The sequence below is a fragment of the Eumetopias jubatus genome, unplaced genomic scaffold, assembly GCF_037043125.1.
Source record: "Eumetopias jubatus isolate StellerSeaLion01/CBP00866 unplaced genomic scaffold, mEumJub1_p1.0 scaffold_17, whole genome shotgun sequence".
Classification (NCBI taxonomy): Eukaryota; Metazoa; Chordata; class Mammalia; order Carnivora; family Otariidae; genus Eumetopias; species Eumetopias jubatus.
The window spans coordinates 57,554,026-57,579,724 of NW_028274823.1; the positions used below are offsets into that span (position 1 = coordinate 57,554,026).

General features: G+C 50.7%; 1 protein-coding gene across 1 annotated transcript in view; it reads left to right on the top strand.

Moving 5' to 3' along the window:
- Positions 1-25,699, top strand: part of LRRC20 (leucine rich repeat containing 20) — an 83,319-nt gene that overhangs the window by 28,467 nt on the left and 29,153 nt on the right. The window contains exon 3 of the mRNA XM_028109689.2: positions 12,247-12,396. Coding sequence (XP_027965490.1) covers positions 12,247-12,396 — 150 coding nt within the window. The remainder of the gene's footprint in view (positions 1-12,246; positions 12,397-25,699) is intronic.

The window sequence follows — 25,699 nt, forward strand, 5'->3', positions numbered from 1 at the left end:
GTTCAGTTTTGTTCTCTGAAGCAGACACCCTGCGGTCATGTCGTTTCCCAGAGAGGCTGGGACTCCTGCAGTAGTCAGTGAGGAAGCACCTCTGAGATCCGGATTCCTGTCTGTGCGGCATCTGTCACAGGCTGTCAGCCGGGCTCTGCCGTAGCCCCTCTGAGCTCGGCTCTGATGGGATTTTAGCCCCAGCCCCCTCGTCCCCATCAAGACGATCTCCACTGACCCAGCATTCTTAGCACTTGAGGGAAAATGTTCCCATGGGTAGCTGGATGCTAAGGATGTCACTCCCTTTAAATTGAGGACATTAGTAAGAAGTAATGAGTGCTTGTTACAAAAATATCACACAATACAGAGATCTATAAAGCAGGAAGTGAAAGAAACAATTCTCCCAAACCCACAGCCACATTCAAATTAAATGGTCTCCCCACATTCCCAGAAGACGCCATGCCCATCTCCCCCTTCTCCTGAAGTGCCTTTCTACCCTTCTCTACTTACCGGCCAGGGCCCAGTATAAATGCTACTGTGGAGGAACTTTCTGGACTTCTGCGGTCCACAGTGAGCTCCTCCTCCTGTGACTGTTTCTCTCCAGGTGGCATGACACAGGGAAGGACTAGGAAAGGCTGCTCTTGAGAGTGGAAGTTAAACGCCAGCAAAATCCCTGAAAAGACCTGGAAGTAGTTATCTGTGAGGAGGGGCACTTGTGAAGAGAGAGTAGTGCCAGGCTTTTCCATTTTTGCCTTAAACCTTCTAGAGCTAGTTAGCTCAGTAAACACTGTGCAGAAGTAACTCTGTTAAAATCCTGGTGAATTGTGCGAGGTGGGGCGTCGGGGCCAGTCCTCGATGCCTAGTGCATTTTGCTTGCTCTTGGTGTCCCGCACCTCCCAGCTTTGGAAACCAGGTGGCATTTCAGAGATTGGCAGCCAAGTCCCAGAGGCCCAGCTGTCTACGGGCTTGTGTCTCCTTCCAGGGTGCCTGGCCACACCCGTAGCTCCTGAGCACACCTTGAGGTCCCGGGAGTTTGGATCTTCTGGAAGGGGTGCAGGTGCCAGTCTAAGTTTTCATTTTCACACTCCAGAAAAATATCTCTCCATCAGCCTCCTGAATGGGAGCTCCATGCTGCACACAGTCCCAGGTGTTATTCTGTTAAACTGAGCTCTTTTGGGGGAGGGGAGCTGGGTCTGAGTTACAGCTCTTTTTATGCACCGTGCCTCAGTTTCCACGATGATAAAATGGGGACGAACATAATAATACCTATCTCGGGTTGTTAAATTAGACAAAGCGTGTCAGGTGCTTAGAAAAGTCTCAGGCACATGTACATAGGTACATATGGTACAAAGGAAGTACCAGATAAGGGTAAGCTATTATATTACTTTTTATTTCTAGGACTGTTTACTGACCATGGTAAGAAGAGTGAGCAAAGCATAGTGTAGACCAATGTCATGGAAAGACTATGGGCTTCAGAGTTGTGTTAACCTGGGTTCTAATCCCAGCTCTATATTCATGGGCATGGGTCGCCAACTTCAGCAAGCCTCTGATCTCCCCGCAACAGTACATATTCTAGCATGTTCTGAGGCACACAGCTCACAAACATTTGACTGCAGCTTGCAGCCTCCCCTCTTTGACGGGAGCATTGACCAAAGAGCCTTTGTTTAGTAAAATCATGGAGTCGCAGAATGTCCAGCCTGGTTAGTACGCCCCAGATCCCATGGTTCCAACCCGCATTTTACAGAAGAGGAGACACGGCCCTTGGGGAATGTGTTTCCTTGAGACCCCATGGCTGATAGCAGAGGGGCCAGGATGAGAATGGGGGCCTCCTGAGCCTTGCCCACCATGGCGTAAACACTGAGGGTCACCTGTGCCTCTTTCAGAGCCAGAACCACAAACCAGCCAGAGAGAAGATTGGAAGACAGTGGCTCTATTTTGAAATAGCCTGGCCTAAGGGGAAACAGGAATTGCGCAGGGCAGAACTAAGTCCCCTGCACAGGCCTGGACCAGCCAGCCCTCAGTAAATACGAGTCAGCGTCATTACTGTCACCATTATTGTCTTTAGGGCCGAGTAGCCACAGCTGGTGGGAGGCCCAGTCCCTCTGTACCAGTGACTCCTGAACACGGGTGCCCATCAGAGGTGCTTATTAAAACACAGATGGCTAGGACCCGCTCTCCGAGCTTCTGATTCTACAGGTCCGGGCTGGGGCCTGAGAATGTGCATTTCTAACAAGTCCTGGGCTGATGCTGATACGGTAGGTCCGGGGTTGCCACTCTGAGAACCACTGTGTTGGCCTGGCCCTTGCTCCTGAGCATGGTCCTGGGACCTGCCTGGTAGAAATGCAGAATCTCAGGCCCCACCCCAGACCTGCGGCATCAGAAGCCTCGCCTTAGCAGGATCCCCAGTCGTCTGTGTGCATATTGTGGTTCGAGAAGCAGACGTCCCCACCGTGGCTGCAGAGCAGAAGCATCAGGAAACCTTCGAAACCCCCTGACGACCAAGCCCCAGCTCCCGCTAATTAAATCAGAGTCTCTGGGAGCGAGACTTGGACATCAGGAGTCTGTGATTCCAGTGTGGCCACGTCTGAGAACCACCAGCTAGAGTCCACGGTGGCAGCCAGGAGGGGCCTCAGGGACCATAAGTTCCTACCCTGGCATTTGACCAAGATGCAAATCAGATGCAAATCGGAACCACAGCAGCCTGCCTGAGATCCCACGGTCGGGAGGTAACACATCCAGATAATTCTTCCACTAGCTCTTTCAATTCTAAGTCCCCTTAGTACAGCTCCATGGTAGCTGCTATTGACGTACCAGGGTCCGCGGGCGTCCGTCGCCCCTTGGAAGACAGGCCTGCTCATTGGAAACGGCCCCTGCTGCATCCCAGAGCAGACTTCCGTGCTGCGTGCATGTTGTGCGTGCCAGGGAGGCGGTGCGCATAGTGTTAGGGGCGTGCGCTGAAGGCCGGCTCTGCTTGCAGCTCCTCTAACAACGGGGACGGCGATGTTAGCACCCATCCTTGGAGCCATGGTGCAGATTAAGGGTTCATGGGACAATCAGTGACTGGCTCACGGGGAGCACTTTATAAATGTGAATTATTATTTCAGTAACTGAGTGACCTTGGGTAAGTCATGTGATCTTCTTTGTGACTCCGTCTCCTCCTTTGCTAAGTGGAGGTAAGCAGAGGACTGGCCTCACAGGGTGGTTGTGAGGAGGAGGTAAACTCGTGAGTCTGAAGCCCCAAGTGCAGTTTCCTGCACACAGTTGGCATCCACGAATAGTGGCTGTGGCCGTGTGTCACAGACTGAAAGCCTGAGCGAGAGTAAGTTCTGGCTGGAGCAGGCTCTGAGTTGGGCCGGTTCTGACTCTCCAGAGGGAGCATCTAAAACCAGGGGGGTTAAAGGTTTCTGGGGTATTTTTGTCTGGAGAAAAGCTTATAATGTCCCTCATCCTCACTGATGTAAAAGATTGCCATGCCAGGGCAGATATACTATGTGTGATCCAAGAGAGCAGAGTAGCAGTTATCATGTAGTTCATGAACGAACTCTCTAACAATTAAAACCATTCTGTAGAAAGGAGGGTGAGCTCCCCATCACCGGAGGTATTCAAGAACTTTATGCCCTCTGGTGGAGACATTAAAAGAATTTCAGGTCTGAGATTGGAGGCTACATAGTGTTTCCCAAGTTTGCTTATTGCTAAGAATCACCTGGGAATATTTATTAAAAACACAAATTCCCCGGTGGTCATTGCCCATGCACTGGAGCAGAATTTCAGGGGTGGGGGCCTAGGATTCACCTCTCCACATGATTCTTACTGGGAAGTTTGGAAAACATGGGCTAAATGGCCTCCAGTCTCCTAACTCTGAGATTCTGTGGAAAAAAGTTGATGTGGAAACAAGACATTGTGGGCGGGCTCAGGTCACACTCCCACAGCCTTGGGAGTCCTGCTTCTTGGCCAGGCCTCGGAGCCCATGGACACACCAGCTTGAGTCCCCAACACTTTCTCCTTTGGGGCTGTAACTGGGTCAGCAGGGGCTCTGCCACCCTCTCTGCCTCCCCCATACTAGACCCTGTCACCAGGCCTGGCTCTTGGCAGGGACTGAGCTGGGGGCACAGTTCTGTGTTTCTGAGAAAAAACACGAGTTTGACCCAGCCCTCCTGACTCCCTGCAGTCTGTTTTGTTTACTTCTCCGATTTTGCTTGTTTTGCCCTGGTTCTGCCCACCAGTCACTTTTCATTAGGCATTCATTAGGATTAACAAGATAACTTTTAATGAAAGACCTGTGCATTGTGAATAAAAGCTGCTTTATTAACACAAAGCACTCTCATAATTAGAGGCTTAGGGAGATGCAGTTTGGCCTTCTTGCAATAATAATTATAATTATGAGAATAATCTTGCTTTGTGTTTATTACAGTGCCTTCCCGCAAGCTTCTCTGTTCTCTGCTGCAGCTCAGATATCAGTGGTGGGGGAGGGCACTGAAGAGTCCTGCTTGAATCCAGCTGCTGTCCAGATGCTGCTGTTGTCCCCTGTTGTTAGTACCCCTGAGTCCCCCTTGGGGTCTGTGGGCATGCATGCACCACCCGCTCGCATGAAATGTTCCCATGCCAGAGGCTTCCTCACTGAGGACTCGCTGAGCAAGGGCAGGGCTCTAGGAACTTGTAGGACGTGGCAGGGCTCAAAGGGGGTGTCCTGGAGCAATGCAAGTCCTCTGGTCCTTTGCTTGTGCCTTGGCCCACATCTGGGCTGCCTTCCCTCTCCTCTGACTCTAGTAATCTCTCATCCATCAGCATCTAGCGTGAACCGAGGGTGACCAGCTCTCTGGAATTGCCTAGGACTGAGGAGCAGTCCCCCAGGACGCAGGACTTTCAGTGCCAAAATTGGGAACGTTCCGAGCAAACCAGGAAAAGTTGGTCACCCTACTGGAATCTTTGCATTCAGATTCTTTGTCCTTCATCATCTTGCCAAAATGCCCTTGGACAATTTACCTATCAACACGGGCCTCACTTTCCACCTGTGAGGGTAACTCATGGTGGTTATGGGAATTTAATGAGTTAATATCTAAAAAGTGCCTGTTACCGTGCCTGGCACATAGTGAATACTCAGCAATGTTAGCTATGTTTGTTTTGTTGAGTTGAGTGAGACCTTTGAGATCCCCTGGCCTCCATGTGGTTCATGCATCCTCTGGGTGGTGACTGCTTGGTCACACCCCCTGATGTGGCCCTCACTTCCTCACAGGGGAGCCTTTTCCTTTATGGCTGGTGAACTATCCCCTGTACCGTCAGCTGTTCCATAAAGAATGGGACCCTCTTCTTGATGGCATCCCATGGCTTCTTGAGGTTGACTCACCTGTCTCCAGTCTGGGTCTTCTCTTCCCTGGGCAGGGTACCCCCCTCCGTTAGTGAGACCTGGCCTAGCCGTGTCCTGTGTAAGGAGTGCTGTGTGCTCCCGTAAGCCCCAGGGCCCAGCATGGAACTTGGCTCAGCTTAGGAGGCTTTTCTCTCCTGCAGACAGGTGTAGTGGGTATAGATGGTGCCCATCCTTTGAATTAGATCTGAGAAGAATTTCCTGAGAACAAAAGGCGACTGGCCTCTGTCCCCAGAATCACATGCCCTGAACTAGAAAAGCCTACAGGACTTTTTGGCCAAGGCCCTGGTTCCCCTTTGAGATGGTCTGCATAGACTCCCCTTTCTCTGGCTTGGCCCAGGGACAGGTACCTAAGTACTTCTTAAGGGGGCAGGATAGTAGAATGGTTAGGCCCTGTGGCTTCCTGAACAGCTTAACCATCTCAATCTTACTCCCCTTCTTTTAGCTGTATGGCTTTGGGCAAGTCACTCCATTGCAGTTTCCTCATTCATACAGAGAGGATAGTTCTAACAACCTAGCACATGTGAAAGAGTAAGTGGTACTGTTTACGGCTATTATTATCCCCGTCCCCCAAGGAACAAACGTGAGATAGATCACTCCTTGTGCACAGGTGGGGAGAAGACTGGGCAGGGTTGAGACCTGTTCCCGCATGTCTGAGTGCCTGGATCTCCATATTCTTGTCCCAGGGACCATGGGGAACTGTTCCTGAGATCATGGACCTGTCCTCTCAGCAGGAATTGGAGTCTCCATGCCGTGTTGGTGGCTGGTGATGTGGCCTGGACGGGGCACATTTGCATCACATCCCAGCAGAGCCCTTTGCCATCGGTGGGGTGCTGTACCCCTCCCACACGCACGCCAGCCTCTGGGAGGCGGTTCTGGGGTCAAAGGGTGGATGGAACAGATGGCATCCCTAAGAACAAAAAAAATCCTAGGGAAGTCACTAGGCACAGTGGGGAACGGTGCCTGGCACACAGTAGGGCTATTATGGAGGATGAATAAGAGCAGCACGCGTGAATACATTCCAGGCCCTTAGCACCCTCAGATGGGGGGCTATATGCTTCTGTGACTTAGGTCGGTTGGCCAGATGAGGCTGCAGAGGCCTGCGTTGCTTGAATTGGAGACTGGAAAAGGGGAGAGTATATGGTTGGGATGGTGTGTGGGTGGCCCAGGTGGCAGGAAGGAGGTTGTGGGCTGGGCGTTTCTGGGCTGATGTACTCAGGGAAGACAGCTATTCTGAGGACGCTTGGAAATAACTTGAATGGCCTTATGGCTTTACATCTCTTCTGCCAACATCGTGAGCACTTTCTCTCGCTTTGTGGGGAGTGGGGGTGCGCTGCACAATTGATTCTTGGTGCCTGAGTCCTGAAGCTTTTGCTCCACTTCAATACAGAGACTTTCTTTCTTTTATGGGTCTTTCTCATTTCTCTTATTGATGAGGAGCTGGCTGCCCTCGGTTTATACTTGAATTTGCCAGGTTATTTTTTCCAATCAAAGCTGTTTTTATGATAAATTTTCTATTTTAAAAGTGAAGTATCACTATATATGCTTGAGAAATATTTTTATTTAAATATGTAGTGGTACTTTGCCTATTTTATATAAAATAAACATCGGGACTGTAAGTAGTAATAAATTGCTCCAATCCTTTGTAATAACTATTTAACACTGTGATTATTTTCCTCTTTCCCAGGCATACGTACTTTTTTTAGTTTTACATGTATTACAGGGTGCATATAATTTTTTTCATTCTGCCTCAAAAAATGCTATAACTTGAATTATTAAACAAGAAAAACAATGGACAGACTTAGGTCGATAATACTATTCAAGAAGGTCTACCAACACTGGAGAGGGTGGGGAGAAATACCAGAACTCCAAATAGAAAAACGGCAAGAGAGGTGAACAGGATTTGCCACAAGAGAAGTAAAAATGGTTAATTACCCATGAATGATAATCCATCTCATTACTGAAAGACTTGCTGATTAAAAGCAAGAGATGCCATTTCCCCTGATCATATTAGGAAGGATTTTTTTTTTAATGATCCTCTTACTTACTGGACAGAATGTATGTTAACTGGCATAAGTACTCTGGAAAGCAGTTTGGCAATACATCAGGAGCCGTGTGTTTATTTGTTTTCTGCTTGTGAACATCTTGTGTTCTTTTCTCATCTCTCTCTGGTGGTCTTAATTTTTTTGACTGAATTGAGAATTTTAAATAATAAAGATAACTTTTTAATCAGATTTTTGAGTTAATTAATTTAAGAGAGAGGGCATGAGCGGGAGGGGTAGAGGGAGAGGAAGAGAGAATCTCAAGAAGACTCCATGCTGAGCACAGAGCCCGACGTGGGGCTCCATCTCACGAGCCTGAGATCACGACCTGAGCCAAAACCAGGAGTCAGTTGCTTGACCAGCTGAGCCACCCACGTGCCCCAAATAGAACTTTATTTTTAAGTTTATTTATTTATTTATTTAAGTAATCTCTACACCCAACGTGGGCTCAAACTCACAACCCCGAGATCAAGAGTAGCATGCTCCACTGACTGAGCCAGATAACTCTTTATCCTATTTGTAGATCCTTTTCACAATCTGTTGGCTTATTTTTTTAAACATCCAGGTCTGTTGATCTGTTCTTTGTGATTCTGTTATTGCTCCTAGGTTTTGAAAGTCCTCTTCACTTAAGTGGTTGTATTAAAGTCTGTTTACTTCTGATTTTTTTGTTTGATTTCAAAAATATTTCAAGGGTAATTCTGTCTAGAATTTACTTCGATTCTTTTTTTTTTTTTTTTTTAATTAGAGAGGGAAGAGGTGAGGTCAGAGGGAGAGGGAGAGAGAGAATCTTAAGCAGGCTCCATGACGTGGGGCTTGATCTCACAACCCTGAGATCATGACCTGAGCTGAAATCAAGAGTCTGATGCATAACCAGCTGAGCTACCCAGGCATCCTAAGTTTACTTTGATTCTTAGGTTAATTGAGAGTCTCTTTTGTTTTCCCAGAATTGTTAATTGGCTATTCTGATGTCAATTATTAACCCTTCCCCTCCCCAATTCATTTGTGAGGCCTCCTTTTGTGTTTATTAAATTATGACATGTTATTTATAGACTACATTTTCCAGACTATTTTCTTTCTCTAATCTATTTTTCTTATTGCCCTCTGTTTTAATTATTGTAATCTTAAAACATTGGTTATCCCCCTACCTTCTCCTCTTCTAGGGAGGCTTGCTTGCTTAATTCCCTAGCTGAAATTTAAAACCATTTCAAAAAATGGTTTTGGGTTTTGAAGTTAAAAAAAAAAGAACAAAGAACTTTCTGGATTTTCAGGAGGAATTACATTAAACAATCTATAAACTGATTTCTGAAACAGATCACTATCATTTCAATCTTTTGCTTTGTCATTAACGAGCATATTCTGTATCTTCACATACAAATCTATTTTTTTAGCATTTCTTAATTTTTTAAAATTGATTTAAATTCAATTTAGTTGACGTGGTGTATTATTAGTTTCAGGGATAAAATGTAGTGATTCATCAGTTGCATATAACACCCACTGCTCATTCCATCACATGCCCTCACTAATGCCCATCACCCATTTAGCCCATCCCCTGCACCCACCTCCCCTCCAGCAACGCTCAGTTTGTTTCCTATAGTTAAGAGTCTCTTATAGTTTGCCTCCCTCTCTGTTTTCATCTTATTTTATTTTTCCCTCCCTCCCCCTATGTTCATCTGTTTTGTTTCTTAAATTCCACATATGAGTGAAATCATATGGTATTTGTCTTTCTCTAACTGATTTATTTCACTTAGCATAATACCCTCGAGTTCCAAAGACATCTTTGTGAACTTTTTTCCCTTTTCTTAATATTGGTCAGATACATTTTCCATTCTGGTTATCTCTATATATTTTATATTATTATTGTCATTTGAAGTAGGATCTTTAAAAATTACATTTTATTGCTGACATATGGGAATATTACTGAATTTTGAGTATGTATTTTGATTAGCCACTTCGCTGAGACCTTTTTAATTTGCGTAGTTTGTCAGATTACTACTTTAGTTTTTTGAGGCTATGCAGCCATTTCATATGCACATAATAATCATTCTCTCTGTTTCCAGTGTTCATATTTTCTATTTCTTTGGCCAGAACTTCCAAGATCATATTCAGAGATACTGGTGATGGAAGGCATCCTTATTTTGCTCTTTGCTTTCAAGGGAAAGCTTCTGACGTTTTCCTTGATGTTGCTTCTAGCTTGTATGAGATCTGTCGCTTTTACCCAAAGGAGCTGTTATGATTTACAACCACAACAAAGATTCCTTTCTAGCCCTAGCCCATTGTGCATCTGGCACAAAGTACTAGGAGAATAATTGTTTGGAAGTGTTTGCTCTTTCTAGAATCCCCAGCCTGCTCCAAACTTTGAGCCTACAGAGCCTGTCCATTTCCAGCCCTTGATCTCCCTCTACTGAAAGCCCCACTTCTGGGGATTCGTTCCTTCCTGGCAGGACCTTGAACCCTCTTCTGCCAGCCCTACTGGCTGATGTAAGAGCCAGTGCCTGACACTGGACAGTGGCAGGGCTAGAGTCACTCAAGCAGACTCCCCACGGAGCTGAGAGCCCCACTCGGGGCTCCACCCCAAGACCTGAGACCATGACCTGAGCCGAAATCAAGAGCCAGACTGAGCCACCCAGGTGCCCCAAGACACTTCTTAATAGGATGCCCTGTAGAAGACCCCTGTGGATTCTCAGTTGTCTGGACTTCTGCCCTTACCCTATCTGCCCCCTTTCTTTTCTCAGACCAGCTCCGTGAGATCTCCAGTACCCCTACTTTGCCCTCCGAGTGTGCTGGAGCACTGCCAGTCCTGTGCTCTGGAGGTCTTCCCAGTCCAGGGGGAAAACAGACACAAAACAAGGGTAACCCAGTACAGGATGAAAAGGTCTCATTCGTACTCTATGAGACTCCGAGATTGGAGCAACTAACTGTCTAGAGCAGTCAGAGAAGGCTTTTAGAGGAGGTGACATTTGAGCTGGTCTGAAAGCAAGGGTAGAAATTCTGTGAGGCAGATGAGAGAGAAGGGCTTCAATTATGATTATTTCGACAGACTTTGCATTACTGTTGCTGTTCAGAATGGGATCTGTAAAAACTATATATCATTACTGGCATGTAGGAATATTAATTGAATGTTGCATAATTATTTTGGAGCGATCTCTAAAGGCTTAGGGGCCCAGGGGAGTCCAGCCTCTTTGGGGAAAAAGACAAGTTTGCAGAGAGATGGGACAGTGCTGTCTGAGTTGGTTAGTGCTCCTGGGGTTCAGGGGTTGGAGGAGGGTGGCCCCCAATAATGGCTATGATCCAGGAAGATTTCCAAAGAGATGGGATGGGAGCTGGCCTTGAAGCATAGAGAGGATTTGGGTAGAGTGGGAAGGGGAGATAAAGTGGAAGAGGCGGAGAGAAACAGCATCCCCATCCCCACTGTGCACCTGCCAGGCATATTTAATACTTTTCATATTTAGTTTTCCTGACAGCTCTGCTCGGTAGATGGTAGTAGTACCCTTGTTCTGCAGTTGAGGAAACTGAGGCTCAGGGACTTTAAGTGACTTAGCGTAACTGGAGAGCCTAGTTTCTGAGCCATGCCTTCAGTGCGGCCCTGCTGTCCTATGTACGCTGTTGCTTTCTCCAGATAGAACTCGCATATCATACAATTCACCCACTTCAAGTGGACAATTCAGTGGTTTTAATATATTCCCAGAGTCATGCAACTATCATCACCATCCAGTTTTAGAGCCCCCACCCCTGAGCTGCCCAGCCCTAGGCAACCATTACCCTGCCTTCTGTGTCTAGACATTCGCCTGCTCTGGACATTTCACGTCAATGGCCTCATAAAATACCTGATCGTTTGGGACTGGCTTCTGCCACTGAGCATCCTGTTTTCAAGGTTTATCCACACTGTAGCATGTATTGGTATTTTGCTTCTTTTTATGGCCAAACAATATATATATATTTTTAAGATTTTTCTTTATTTGTCAGAGAGAGAGGGAGGGAGAGAGAGGGAGCACAAGCAGGGGCAGCGGCAGACAGAGGGAGAAGGCGGCTACCCGCTGAGCAGGAGCCAGATGTGGGATTCGATCCCAGAACCCTGGGATCATGACCTGAGCCGAAGGCAGACACTTAACCTACTGAGCCACCCAGGTGCCCCAAACAATATTCTTTTTGATGGATAATACCACATTTTGCTTATCCACTCGGTCTGTGGATGGACGGGTGGGTGGTTTGCACGTTGGAGTGTTGTGAATAATGCGGCAGTGAAGGCCCCCGTGTGGTATGTTTTCAGTTCTCTCTGGTGTACCCCTACAAGTGGAATTGCTGGATCATGGGGTAACACTGGGCTTACCCATTGGAAATGGCCAGACTGTGCCCCATGGTGGCCTCTCGGCTGCCTCTGACGCAGGCTTGCCTTTGGAGTGACAGGGCTGGGAAGAAGGTCACACCATGAAGTCTGTGTGAACCACCTGTTTTCCAAGGCGACTGTTACAGAGTAGCGTTGAGACTGCGGCCTCACTGTGGAGTCTTTGGTGAGTGCAGAGGGCGGACTCGGCAGGGGCTCAAGGACGCTGCCGTGAGTGCCCATCATCCTGAGCAGGCACAGCCACCCCTGCTGCACTTGAGCTCCTCAGCCGTGCTCCCAGACAAGGTGCTGCGCCAAACCCACGGGTTCAGGGTGCAAGAGAGGGATGGGTGTGACCCATGGTAATGAGGGCTCTCAGAAGAGGGCGGGCAGGCTTTCGAACCTGGCACAGGGGAGACAGGTGAGAGAGAAGGGAGGTGGGGAGCAGAGGAAGGGCCGGGGGCTATGCGGTGTGGGGCGAGTCCCCAAGCAGCTGTGGCTAACTCTCCTCTGTCTCTGTCCTCTGGCTGCAGACCTGGCTGAGTGCAAGCTGGTTTCCTTCCCCATTGGCATCTACAAGGTCCTGCGGAATGTCACCGACCAGATCCACCTCATCACGCTGGCCAACAACGAGCTCAAGTCCCTCACCAGCAAGTTTATGACCACGTTCTGTCAGCTCCGAGGTAGGCCCCGCTCAGCCCAGCTGGGAGGGCATGGCCAGCCCTCGGCCTTCAGGTGCCAGCCCTGTGTGGACAGTGTCCACTGGGGCCAGGGTCGGGTCAGCTAGATTTGGGAAATCATTCCCGAGGGAGGCGCCAATGCTGGACCTGTGTCCTCCCTATGGCCTGGAGGTCTCTACTTGTCGCTCCTCCCTCTAGCTCGTTGTGAATCAGATCGACTGATGGTCAAGGGTGTGGGTTCAGGGGTGACTGTTTTGTTCAGAACAGACCGGTGGACTGTGTGGGGTCCCGAGGCCCACAAGGAGTTATTTCTCAGTAGGCTTGAACAAGCCCCCTTCCTACCCCGCCACCCTAGCCCTGGTTTCCCACGCTGCTTGCTCGGGTCAGGAGTGACAGGTGCTGGGGAGGTTGGAGTTTGCTGTCCTGAGCACACACAGCAAGTGGACAGAGGTGCTTGGCTGGGCGACAGGCAGGCGACAGGCAGGTGGGCATTGTGGATTCTCTTGAAATGGCTTCTCCAGCTGGGCAAGCTAGATGCAGTGGCCACCACAGTGCCCGCTCCCCTCTCCATAGAGCAGCCCCTCTACCCTTCCGAGAGAGTCCCCTGCCGCTCAGGGAGCCATGGGTAGGAGAATTGGGGAGGGCACAGGGGGCATAGGAGAGGCGAGTCGTGCCTTCTGGAATTCTGTCTGGTAGGGGCATGAAACAGGTCTCAGGGCCTGTTTAGAGAAACAAGTAAGTCAAATGCTGATGCAGCAAGAGGGACGTGCACAGACGTACCTCACACGGTCGATTTTTGGCATCCTAGGGAGGGCAAGGGCATCGTGCAGAGCCCTGAGTGGAGAGCGAGGCGTGAATTGGCAAACACAGCCCAGGGACAAGCAAGCTACGGGCAGACCTGGAAAGACCGCCGGCTAGCCGCAAGCATGCGGGCCGAGGAGGAAGGATTGGTCTGCAGAGTCATTTCTGAGTGATGCTCACAGGGCTCTCTGCATTGGTGCCTAAACCCCTGGGGGGTGGGGGGTTCCAGGGCAGCACTTGGCCCCCCGGAGGCACTGTGGGCACTTTTACCCAGGCTAACTTTTCCCGTCCGTCCTTTTCTCGTGGCTGCTTCTCTGCATGGATGAGATGGCCCTCACAGCCAGCAGGGCCCACGGACCACAGCGCTCAGCCCTGGCGGAAATTAGAATCATCTGGGGCACTTTTCTACAAACATAGTTGCCTTAGCTCCACCCCAAGACCAGTTGAGTCAGAATATCTGAGTATGGGGCCTGGTGAGTGTCTTTTAAAACCTATTCCAGGCATGCTAAAGTGCCGAGGTTGAGGCCATGCTCGGGTTATACGCGTGAACACCTAAGAGACTAGCATGTGAGTGAAGCGCATCTGGGCGTAAGACTGGTGGGGACTGCGGCAAACTAAAATGCGCCCTGCTCAGCTTCAGCCAGATGCACCCCGGGAGTGTTCTGTTTTATTCAATAGAAGCTAGAGAGACGGGTTTAATGGGGATTGTATCAATTTTTATATAATCTGGAAGCCGATAAAACTCTTGCACGGTCGACTTAGCCCATGGGCCATCAGTTGGAAGAATCTCCCGTAATCTCTCAGAGCTGTCTCTGCCATGCCCTTTCGTGGATGGAAAAGGAAGGTCAGGGAGAGGAGGCTTGTCAGGCCTCTCAGAGCCGCACACCCACATCCAGCACGCAGGCCAGGGCGGCCTTTCCAGGCCACCTGCGGTAGCCCACGGACCCCCTCGACATGTCTGTTTCCCAGACGAGAGTAGAAAGATCAAAGATGCATGGTGGGTGCTGCAGGGCCCTCCAGGAAGGGCAGTCAGGTAGCACGAGAGTTCATTTGTGCTCTCCTTCATTCAGCTTTCCCTTGAGCATCTGCCGTATTCCAGACGTCTATCTGGAGGCTGGGGAACAGAGACTGGTAGACCAGGTCCGTCCCTCAAGCAGCCCAGGGTCACCGAACAGACTTGTCCACAGCACCAAGTCCTGTGATGCTGGTGTGGAGGGCATGCTGAGGCCGCCGGGAGGGAAACTTCATGCTCCCTGCAAGTGGCGTGGGCAGCGGGTGGGTATGGAAAGCAAGGGCTTTCAAAGGACTTGACGTTTGTCAGCGCCTTGGCGGATGGATAAGTAGGCCCTCTCTAGGGGGCACAGTGACACATGCCAGAGAAATGCATGTGGAGCCCTGCGCATTTGTGCCTTCTCTACGGAAATGTGTTTATCATAATACCCTTCCGGTCAGAGGTCCACTGAAGGATGCAGTTGGCCCTTCCTCCCTGCGGCTGGCTGCTCCTGACTCCCCCGCGCTGCCCTGGATCACAAAAGGAAAGCTGCGCTGTACGCAATAATTGGACCTCACAGAGGTGGCGACGGCAGGAGCCGGTGGTGGGCTGGGGACCAGGGGCAGGGAGGGGCTGGAGCTGAGAGCCGCACCTGGCTCCCGGACCCATGGCTCTGGGCCCCAGCCTGGATTTGTGGTTTCTCTTTCAATTGAAAAACCTCTCCTTTTATGTGTGAAAGGGAAGCTTGAATAAGGCTTTGCTGGCTTGCCAGCTTCCTCTGCTTGGTTCTTGATGGAGGAGGTGGACTGCCTTGCTGCTGGGGGGAAAGCCGTGTCTGCCTCCTCCCCACCTGCCACATTGTCTCCGGTGGGCGCCCTGGGGACTGGCTTCTGTTGGGCTTATGCCCCCCCTCGGAGTTGGGTCATCTTTAAATGATTCCATCCCCTGGATGCCTTTCATCCGGGTTATAGAAGAAGAAAGCAAAACCTGAGAGAGCCTGTGGCACCAATGGAATCCGTGCAAAGGGCAGGCACGCCCTGTGGAGTGCGTCTCATTGTCTGACTCTGGCTCTTCTGTCCCTTCTTCTCCCGGGGGCTTGTCTCCCCACTTCCTCCCAATACGAGTCAGTCAGCTCTTCTCATAACCGTGTCCGGGGCCTGCACACCTGTGGAAAGCCACAAAAGCCACCCAGCTGAGAAGCAGAGGCTGTTTATTCAGAACCGGCCCTAGTGGGGGAGGGGGTAGCCGGCAGCTGTCACCGGGGTCTGGCAGAGACTCAGGCAGGCAGAGGAGTGGGATAAAAGGGAAGGCTGTGCCCTGCTGAGGGGGAGGGGAGGAGCTGGACGTGGGCCAGCTCACAGCGGGCATCCTGTGTGATTGGTTAGGGTGCATTTTGGCTCTCTGCAGGTGACCTGAAGTGGTCCGTTGGTAATCAAGTCCTGGCCATTTGGGGCTGATTGTTACGGGAGTCTTCTTTGGCTAACTGGACCATCCATAGAGACTGCCGTCTGAGTCCCTGCGAGTGTGAGCGAGAGCAGACTGGCCACCTGAGCCGGTTCCCACAGCGGATGGGTTGGCTCCCTGGGCAAGGGGGCTACAGGGTGTGGGTTCGAGTGCTGTTTTTATATGCAGCCTGGCCATTGTCTGCGTGTCTGTTCAGTTGCTCACAGCCCGCCTGTCAGCTCAGTATAGCAGTTCCTCGGGAGCACCTGTTGTGCTGTGGGTACAGACAGGTAAGTAATAACCCAAGGGTCCGAATTTGCAGTGCACTTAGCCCTCGAAGCTTCTCGCAGAGGTTTGACATGTGTCATCTCGGTTAACCCCCTGGCACCAGCCATTTGGGGTGGATGGGACAACAAAGACCCAGATGCGGGCCTTGAGGGGTCCCCAGTGTCTCGGGGGGAGGTGGGTGTGAAAGCAGCAGCCACCTTAACACCCGAGGGGGACACTCAGCAGACATTTACAGGAAGTCTGGTGGGCAGGCCGAGGAGGCGGCAATCAAGTCTGCTTCGAGTGCGTGTATTAGTTTGCTAGGGCTGCCCAAACGGAGTACTGTGGCCCAGGGGGCTTCACCAACAGACATGTATTGCCCACAGCCCTGGAGAAGGGAGTCAGGAGGTTTGGTTTCTTCGGAGGCCTGTCTCCTAGGCCTGCAGGTGGCCACTTTCTCGCTGTGTCTTCATGTGGCCTTCCCGTGCATGAGTGTTCCTGGGGTCTCTCTGCATGTCCTCGCCTCCCCTTCTTCTCGGGACACCAGTCAGATGGGATTAGGGCCACCCTAATTTGAACACAAGCCTCATTTGAACATGAGCATATCTTAAAGACCTCACCTCCAAACACAGCCACACTGTGAGGCACAGGGGGCTAGGGCTTCAACATAGGAATTGTGGGGGGACACCATTCAGCCCAAAACACTGGGGAATCAGGAACCTCTAGAGGAAATGGCTTGGAGGGGGCACTGGACAGAAAGAAAGAGGGAGTTCCCACGGCATCGTTCAGGAAGGTGGGAGGTGTGTTTGGGAAATGGACTAAAACAGTACAAGACTGAACATTACGGAGCAGGGGGGATACGGTGTGGCGTCAGCGACTGCCTTGAGCGAGTGAGCGGTCCTCAGAGAGCCTGTCAGGAGGGAGCCGGGGCAGGTGACCTGAAGGCAGCGGGAGATGGTGTGGGGGTGTCTCCCTCCACTTCCTGTGTTGCCCCGGCCCATTGGATTACTTTTCTCTAGCTGATGGCACTGAGTGGATAAAGGGGGAGAAAAGAGGGCATCCAGAACAGTGCTGGAAAGCAGGGCAGACACTGAAGCCTGCAATGGTCAGTTGGACGCTGACGTCTCGGTTTTAGTCTGGGATGGGGCAGATCTACTCTGTTGGGCGCACATCTTCTGTTCCCTCTGCATAGCCCACCACTGGAACAGTGTGGTCCGGGAGGCTCTGTCTCACCTGAGTCATTCACAGTTGCCAACGATCAAGAGCTCCTACCTGATCCCAAGGTAGTGATAAGATTGTGGCCTTTTGCATCAGTTTTTGCCTTCGGTCCTCAAGGATGTCTGTCCCCTGGGGTTACCTGGCCGAGCTCAAGGGCGCAAAGGCCAAGAAACCAAACCTCCTGACTCCCTTCTCCAGGGCTGTGGGCAATACATGTCTGTTGGTGAAGCCCCCCGGGCCGCAGTACTGTTTGTGACCCCTGTGCGCATGCTTATGGGCAGTGGGTCAGGCCTCCTTAGTAGAGGATTAAAGGAATCCCAAGTACTGTGGGCTTCAGCATCCTTAGGATAGGATCCTAGAGATAGGATCATCAAGGCCAGCATTTTAAGGTTGTCCATCTATCCTCTGAGGTCGTCAAGCCCTGATGTCACCCTGAGCCTGGGACTCACCAGGGTAAGGAGCAGCCTGCCTTGTGGTCAGGCTGAACCAGGACCCACAAGATGAGAGGCTGGGCTGTTCGCGATGTTCAAAGCACAGACACCCGGTTCTGGGGTGTGCTGTCTTCTGTTTGCCTCTGATCCTACTCTTCCTCACCCTCTGGCTGTGGTTGGATGCAGCCAATGGGGACCCCCCCGCAGGAGATCAGGGGAAGAGAGAGAAGAAGTTCAGTGAATATACTCCGCTGGCCACCTCCCAGTGAGGTCCTCCTCATTCCAAGGTCACTTCCCTCGAGGCAGCCTCCACACGACTCTCTCATCCCGGGGTTGCTGTGGGTAGTGACAGCTCCCTGCTCCAGACCCAGGGTTCCTGCATGATCCCTTGAGGTTCCCCTACCACTCCCTGTACCTTTGTAAACAGCTCCTTGCAAATAAAGCCTCCATGATTATCCTAATTGGAGGGTGCCATCTGTTCCTGGTTGGGGCCCTGACTCTTTGTCACTTATTAGCTGTGTAAGCATGGGTAGGTTGTTGAATGGCTCTGTGCCTCAGTTTCCCCCTTGGTATTGTGGAATAATAACAGTAAAGGTTCTACCTCATAGGGTTCCTGTGAAGATTGACTGAGTTCATCCGTGCACAGCCCTGGGGGTCGCTGCAGCCCTAGCACCATCCAACGCAGGACCTGGCCCATAGTGGTAGGTGTTCAAAACTACGCACTGAGCGGGCAAATGAGTGACTTCCCACCATCTGGTTGGTGGAATAATGACCCCCCACAGGTGTCCACGTCCTAGTTCATGCAACCTGTGACTATGTTACCTTGCATGGCAAAAGAGGCTTTGCAGATGTGAATCAGCTGAGGACCTGGACGTGGAGAGAGATCCTGGATTAAGTGGGAGGGGCACGGATGACCACGAGGAGGCAGGAGGGCCCCGAGCAGGAGATGTGATGGTAGAAGCAGCGATTGGAGCAGTACGGCCACAAGCATCTAGAAGCCAGGAAGGTCAAGGCACGGATTCTCCCCTGGAACCTCCAGACCGTACATAGCTCCGCCCCGTGCTTTTAGTCCTCTGAGACCGATCGTGGTCTTCTGAGCTCCAGAACTGTAAGATGAGAAGTGTGTGTTGTTTTATGTCACCTAGTTTGTAGTCATTTGTTACAGCAGAGTGGCGGGGGGCTCCTGCCTCGGTAGCCCCACTTTGCTTGCTTTTCCTGTTTTCCCACTCAACCTCACTGTGGAGCCAGGACTGTGCCACAAAGGGGAAACCTTCTCCAAAGAAACACCATGCCCCGCTCTCTGCCACCGTATTTCCCTCAGCGCCCCCCAGCATTTGATCCCTCCTGTGGCACACAAGCTAAAGGCAGGTGGAGCTCAGACCCCCAGTAGGAGGTTGAACTGTCCCCGTGGGGCAGAACCACAGACCTGCTTTTCCTCTCCAGGGCAGCCCAGAGCTGGGGTGCCAGAGGAGCGCGGCCAGCTGTCCTTAGAAAGTCTAGGCAAGCGTGCCTTGCTCCAGGGGCATCCTTGGCAACAGAAGAGCTGTTTCTTTGCTCTCTTACTGCGTGTCAAAGCACCCAAAGGGTAATTGGTTTCAAACAACAGTGTGCTATTCCCTCCAGCGCTGTGGGTCAACTGGTCTCTGCTGGGCGGTTCTGGTTGATGTGCAGACTGAGGTCACCTGTCTGAGGAGGGAGGTCTCTCAGCGTCCAGGGCCTCGCTCCCTGTGGGCTCGGATCTGCTTGGACTTCCTCACGGCACAGTGGCTGCTGGACTCCCAGAGGAAGGAAGTGGGTAGTGCCCAGCTTGATGTCCCAGAACGTCACTTCTGCTGCGTTCCATGGGTCAGAGTGGTCACGGGGCCAGCCCAAGTTCAAGAGGTGGGAACTAGGCTCCACCTCTTGACGGGAGTTGCTGCAAGGACGGGAGATAATGCTGGGCCATCTGTGGATGGCTTTCGGAGTTTCTTAGCCGGGCTTCTGATGGATGGCACCTTCTGTCCTTCCCTATTCACTCAGCTGCCTGTGACCACTCTTTGCCAGCCACTGTGCTAGGAACTGGGAGGAGCTAGTTTACCACCGGTCTGAAAACCTGGCCCCAGCATTTCCCAGCTGTGTGACCTCGGGCAAATGATTGAACCACTCTGAGCGTTCACTTTCTCATCCTAAAATGGACATAATAATAATACTCCGCAGGAAGTATATAAATCTCGTATGCTGTTAGTTTGTTAACTTCATTTATAAATCCTTATAAACCAAACTTTGTCCTTTTTTCTGGAAAGTGACAGGAATAAATCAGTTCCCTTTGGAGGGGACTCAGAGGCAGCCTGGAGAGGTATTCCTGCCACACAAGCAGAACATGTCCGTCCTGCATGTCACCAGCCCCTGGAAATCAGCAGATCCAGGACTCGCGTGCACACCTGGGGCCCTGGGATGTTGTTTGCAACTTGGCATAGGCTTGGATGCCCGCAGGGCTCAAGGGGACAATCCTCGCCCCCCATGTGACGTGGGGCTTCGCAGTTCCCCTTCATTTCCCTGTTCCAAGCTCTCCTTCACTCCTGGCTCTGAGATTTAGAAGTGTCCGTCCCACCTCTGCCCTTCTTACCCACTTCCCACACATTTCTCTAGTTGTTATAAGACTCTAAGGCTTCATTTGAGGTTCCTATTACATGTTTTGAATGGGCAACGGATGCACACAGTACAGTATTCCAAGGGTCAGAGGGGGAGACTTACTCACCCTCTTACTCCCGTCCCCAGATAGCCATTTCCTCCACCCACAGGCAACTACTTACCAGTTCTAGAGATAATCTCTTGCCAGTATGAGCATAAATGTGTTTAATGTTGGTTACATTCACAGTGTATTATAGCCACGGCAGGCACTGGGAGAAGCACTGTGCAAGTACAAGACCATTTAAATCTTTACAACCCTGCCAGGTCAGTCGTGTTATCATCACTTTGACTCAGATGAGGAAGCTGAGGCAGGGAGAGGACCAGGAACTTGCCCAAGGCCTCACAGCGAGGAGGAAGGGGTCGGGACTGCGGGTCCATGGCCAGAGCCCCTTTGGGGAGCTCCTTTGTAGAGTGCGTCCACCGTTTCGCAACTTGTCTTTTTCACTTGGCTTTTAGTTTAGCAAGTGGCCCATGTTGGTACAACGAGAGTCACCTCATTCTTTTCACGAGGCAGATGGTTAGCACTTGGCTTTAGTGAGTTCCAGACCCAGTTAGAAGAGTTTTCTCGCCCCTTCCTTGTGTCCGTCCATGCAGATGTGGCTTTTGGAGACTTGACTCTCATCTCTTGGCCCCTCTGTCTGCAGTGGACAGCAGCTGTCCATGTGCCAAGCATGGGCCAGTGGAAGGACAGCTGCTGCCTCACCCCAGCAGCCGGCCGCCGTGCAGGGGGGCCCTTGCAGGCAGCAGCATGATTGCTCATTGACGCAGGGTCATGGCCAGGGTGCTGATTGGTCCTCAGCGGGCAGATATTTTTGGAGCTAGCACATTCCCTCGCTGCCCGGCTATGTAACTACAGCAGGCCGGCCTCATCTGCCCTTTCATGGAATCAGGAGGCTTCCTCTGTCGCCTGGGGTCAACCCAAGGCCTCTGAGTCAGACCTGGCGGTTGTCCAGGATGAGAATGATGCGGAAGTCATAAGAAGAACTTGGGGAAGGAGGAGAGGTCCATTAAGCAGACACCGGGAACCACACTTTAGCAGGGATGATAAGTAAGGGAATGTCATGACGGGCTGTACTCAGGCCACGGACAATCTTGGGAGCCGGATGGAATTAGGGTTTCCTCCCAGAGCCCCCGTCCATTCTGGGAGCCCAGGTTGCTGGACTCTGAATGCTGGCGTAAGAGAGAGCAGAAAGGAACACGCGGAGCTCCTGCTAACTCAGCCCCCTGGGACCAGAGGACCTCAGCCCTCTGTGTCCACGAGAGGCTGGCCAGGCCAGGGCGTTGTTGCGAAGCCACCACATAGAAGTGTGTCGTGGCCCCCGGGGTGAGAAGCAGGGCCAGCTGTGGCTGCAGCTGTGGGTTTCTGGAAGCTTAACACACCAGCCCATCAGGTGGCTGGGCTCTTGCCATAATTGTGTCCTTCCTCTGACATGGACACATCAGAGAAAACCTCAGGCATCCAGGGTAGGGCAACATAACGTCCCGGACTTAGACAGGGCTAGGATAGGTGTGGTGGATTCCATCCCAAGAAACCTGTGTTCTTTGCCCTCGCCCTGTGACAAGGGCCTGGGAGCTGTTGCTCCATGGTTTGGTTCCCCTTCAAAACTTACCAAGTCCAGTGTGAACAACGTGGCATTCATAAACTCAGTGTAAATTCCCTAGGCCCAACTGGGTGTGATACACGACTGATGAATTACTAAACTCTACATCTGAAACTAATGTGTTGGCTAATTGAATTTAAATTTAAAAAAAAAAGAAAAAAAAACATTCTCTAGGTCCAGATGCTTTCACTGGAGAATTCTAGCAAATGTTTAAACAGGAATTAGCATCAATTTTACATAGTCTCTTCCAAAAAAGAGAAGAGAAGGGCATACTCTCCAACCCATGCCATGAAGCCAGCAGTGGTTTGATTTCAAATTTAGATAAAGATGGTACAAAAAGAAAATTATTGGCCAGTGTCTCTCATGAAGTAAGACACAAAAATTTTCAGCAAAACATTAGTGATCAAATACAGCAAAGTGCAAAAAGAATTAAATGCCATGACCAAGTGGGATTTAGTAATTATTCCAGATGTGCAAGTGGGATTTATTAGTTTTTCCAGATGTGTCATTTGAAAAGCGTTTGAAAAATCAGTGTTTTCTATCATATCAAAGGCTAAAGAGAAAGAATCATATGATCCTATCTGTTGACAAAGATAAAGTATTTGACCAACTAGGAATACAGGGAAAGTGCCTCAAGTTGCTAAAGAACATCTATAAAAATCCTATAGCTAACATCAGACTTGATGAAATATTTTCTCTGTAAATTTGAGAACAAGGCAAGGATGTCTGCCCTCATCCTGAAAGTTTTAACGACTGCAGCAAGACAAGAAAAAGAAAGAAAGGCATATATATTGGAAATGAAGAAATAAAACTGCCCCAATCTGGGGCATCTGGGTAGCTCAGTCGGTTAAGTGTAGCCTGCAGCTCAGGTCATGATCTTGGGGTCCTGGGATTGAGCCCCACATGGGGCTCCCTGCTCAGTGAGAAGCCTGCTTCTCCCTCTCCCTCTGCCCCTTCCCCTTACTTGTGCACTCTCTCTCAAATAAATAAATAAAATCTTTTAAAAAAAAAAAAAACTGCCACTATTTGCACACGACATGATTGTCTGCATAGAAAACTCCCAAGGAATCTACAAAAAAAAAAAACAAAAACAAAAACCAAACCCTCCTAGAGCCCATCAACGAGTTCAGCAAGTTCGCAGGGATACAAAATCAACACACAACGTGCACACTGATTCTCGAAATGCCTCCCCTGGCTTCCCATCTCACGGAGAGTAAACGCACTGTCTTGGCAAGGTCTCCGAGGCCCTGCCTAACCTGGTTCCAGCCCCACCTCCACCACGACTCTTCTTTCTGTCCCCTCTCCCAGCACACTGCCCCCTTCTCTGTTCCTCGGATGTGTCAAATCTTCCCTACTTTGGGGCCTTGTACCTGTGATTTCCCGATAGCTTTGCCCTTGGGCTCTTTCCTTCTCGTTGGTCACTCTGGTCTGAAGCGCCTTCCCAGCCATCTGAAACAGTCTTACTTGTCTTCCCCCACACGCCCCCAACCCCGTGTGTGTGAGCTGGTTAAGGGGAGACGCTGGTGTTCCCCACGCCCTCCCCACGGTCACGCAGCAGCAAACCCCACGGCAGGTGCCCAGTGAGTGGGGGTCGAGTGAGGGAGTGTGGGCTGTTCTGGTGTCCCTGTATCTCGGTGACTTTCCCGTAAGTCACGCGTCCTGCCTGCACCCACGTTCTCTTTTATTTTCCCTTTCGATTCCTGCTTTAATTTTCTCTTTCAATTTTGTTTCCAGCAAAGGCTCCAAAATCCAAGAATTAAGTCTCCTGGGTCTTATACCTCCCTAACAGAAAGAATTCCATTGATGGAGTGCTTTTACTTTTCAAAGAGTATCCATTTCATGTTCAAGTGCCGGGCTGAGCGTCTAGGGGGTGCTTAACAAATCCTCTGTATTGGGCAGCACGTCTGCCACTCCCAGCCCTCTGTCAGGGTGTCCTCTCTGCCCTGCTGTATACGGCAGGGGAGACCTTCCCAGGGGGCCAGCCACATGGAGGGGGCACCCACGGACACAGGAGGAATTGGACTAGAACCAGGTCAGAAGCAGGGAATTGCTGAATCGCTACTCTGAGAACAGGGACTGTAGGGTTAGGGAAGCAGTGCTGGAAAAAGAGGGGTACCCGAGTGGCCCACTTCTCTTGGGGAGTCTGGCTGGGGTTCATAGCCCGGTTTGGGAGTTGGGGGAGGAAAGTCAAATATCTGGGGGAGAGGTTGAGGTTTGACCTTGGACACATTATTTTCTCTCTCTGCAAACTGGGGCTCGTAGGTTATGAGAAAATGAATGTGCTGATTGCAGGGAAACCCTGAGAACAAGCATCTAGAATATAGCAGTGCTCAAGAGCTGTTAGCTGTTAGACTTTATCAGCCCCAGACTCCGTGAGCTGAACTTTTGGTGTCCAGCACAAGAGCTCTTTCCTAAAATCCCTCCCCTACTCCAGCCTTGCACCTCAATTCTTAGCCAAGGCAGCGGGGGCCTGATTCACCCGAGGGGGCTGACACTGCCTCACCAGAGCACCTCTGGGACCCCTCGGAAGCTCAGCAATGGAATGCCTCCCCATCTGTCCCAGCTTCAGTGCAGCCCCTTTGATGAGAATGCCGTTAAGGACCTGACCGCCAAGGGTGCAAATCTATCTGCCTATCCAGCCCAGCTGGATCTCCCTCCCTCGACTCCCTCACTCCCTCGTTGCCTCGTGCTTTTCAGAAAAGCTTCTGAGTTGTGAGAGAGGCTACCGTTCAGGCAGATCCAGCCCCTCCTCTTCACAGCTGAGCCTTTCCTCAGATCCTGCCGCTAAAGGAAGGCCAGACTTGAGAGAGCAGCCTTCCCTGGGGAGCAGGAGGCTGGGGCCAGGCTGATTGTGTTTCCACAAGTTTCTTTAGTGCCGAGATCTCCAGAGGATGCACTAAGCAATGACTTGGAGCGCTGCCTAAGCTCTGTTGAGTGAAAAAGGCCAATCTCAAAAGAGTGTATAGTCTATGATTGCATTTTTTTTTAAAAAAAGATTGATTTATTTCGGGTGGGGGGAAGACAGAAGGAGAAGAGAGGCAGACTCCCTGCTGACATGGGGCTCCATCTCCCAGGAGATCACGACCTGAGTCAGAGTCAAAACCAAGAGCCTCAGGTGCCCCTGCATTTTTGTTTAACAACAACAAAAAAAAATCTATCCATCCATCCGTTAGTATATACATAAAAAAAATATGGAAGAATGAATAGCAAACAACTCCGGTACTCTCTAGGGGTGGAAATACATGGGATTTTCATTTTCCTCTGCTCCATGTTTTTGTGATGTCTATATTTTTACCATGAGCACACACCGCTTTTGTAAGCAGAAAATGCGTCTCAAGTTCAGCAAACTGTATCAGTCAGGAAGGGCCAGCTTCACATCAGGAACAAATAATCCCAGATCTCAGTGGCTGAAACAACAAAATGTTGTAGTTACGGTTGGGATAGCATTTGGTTTCTGTGACAGGTATCAGCTTCTCCCAGTGCTAGGCTACCTGCCGCCCTCGGTGATGATTGAGGGCTGGACCGTGACTTGTCTTAGCATCATGATGGCGCAGACAGGGTCTATGTACAGATGCTCCCCGTGTTCCTTGAGATTCACAGATAAGGGAAGGGGGAAATGGAAGACCACCCCCTTTCCTCAGGGAAGGGGGAGGCATCCAGACACCAAGATGGGGTCAGGGCTGGGTAGAGCCGGGGGGGAGCAGAGTCCCAGGAAGGCTGACGACACTTCCACGGGAAGCAGGAAGCTTGGCTGGCACAGGCTCAGGATGGAAGAGCAATGCGAGCCGCACTCTGCTGAGGAGATGTGCTGGGATCAGCCGGGGGCCTCTCCAGAGCCAGGGAGTGGGAAAGCTTTTCATCTAACTGATGTTGTTTTAATAAAT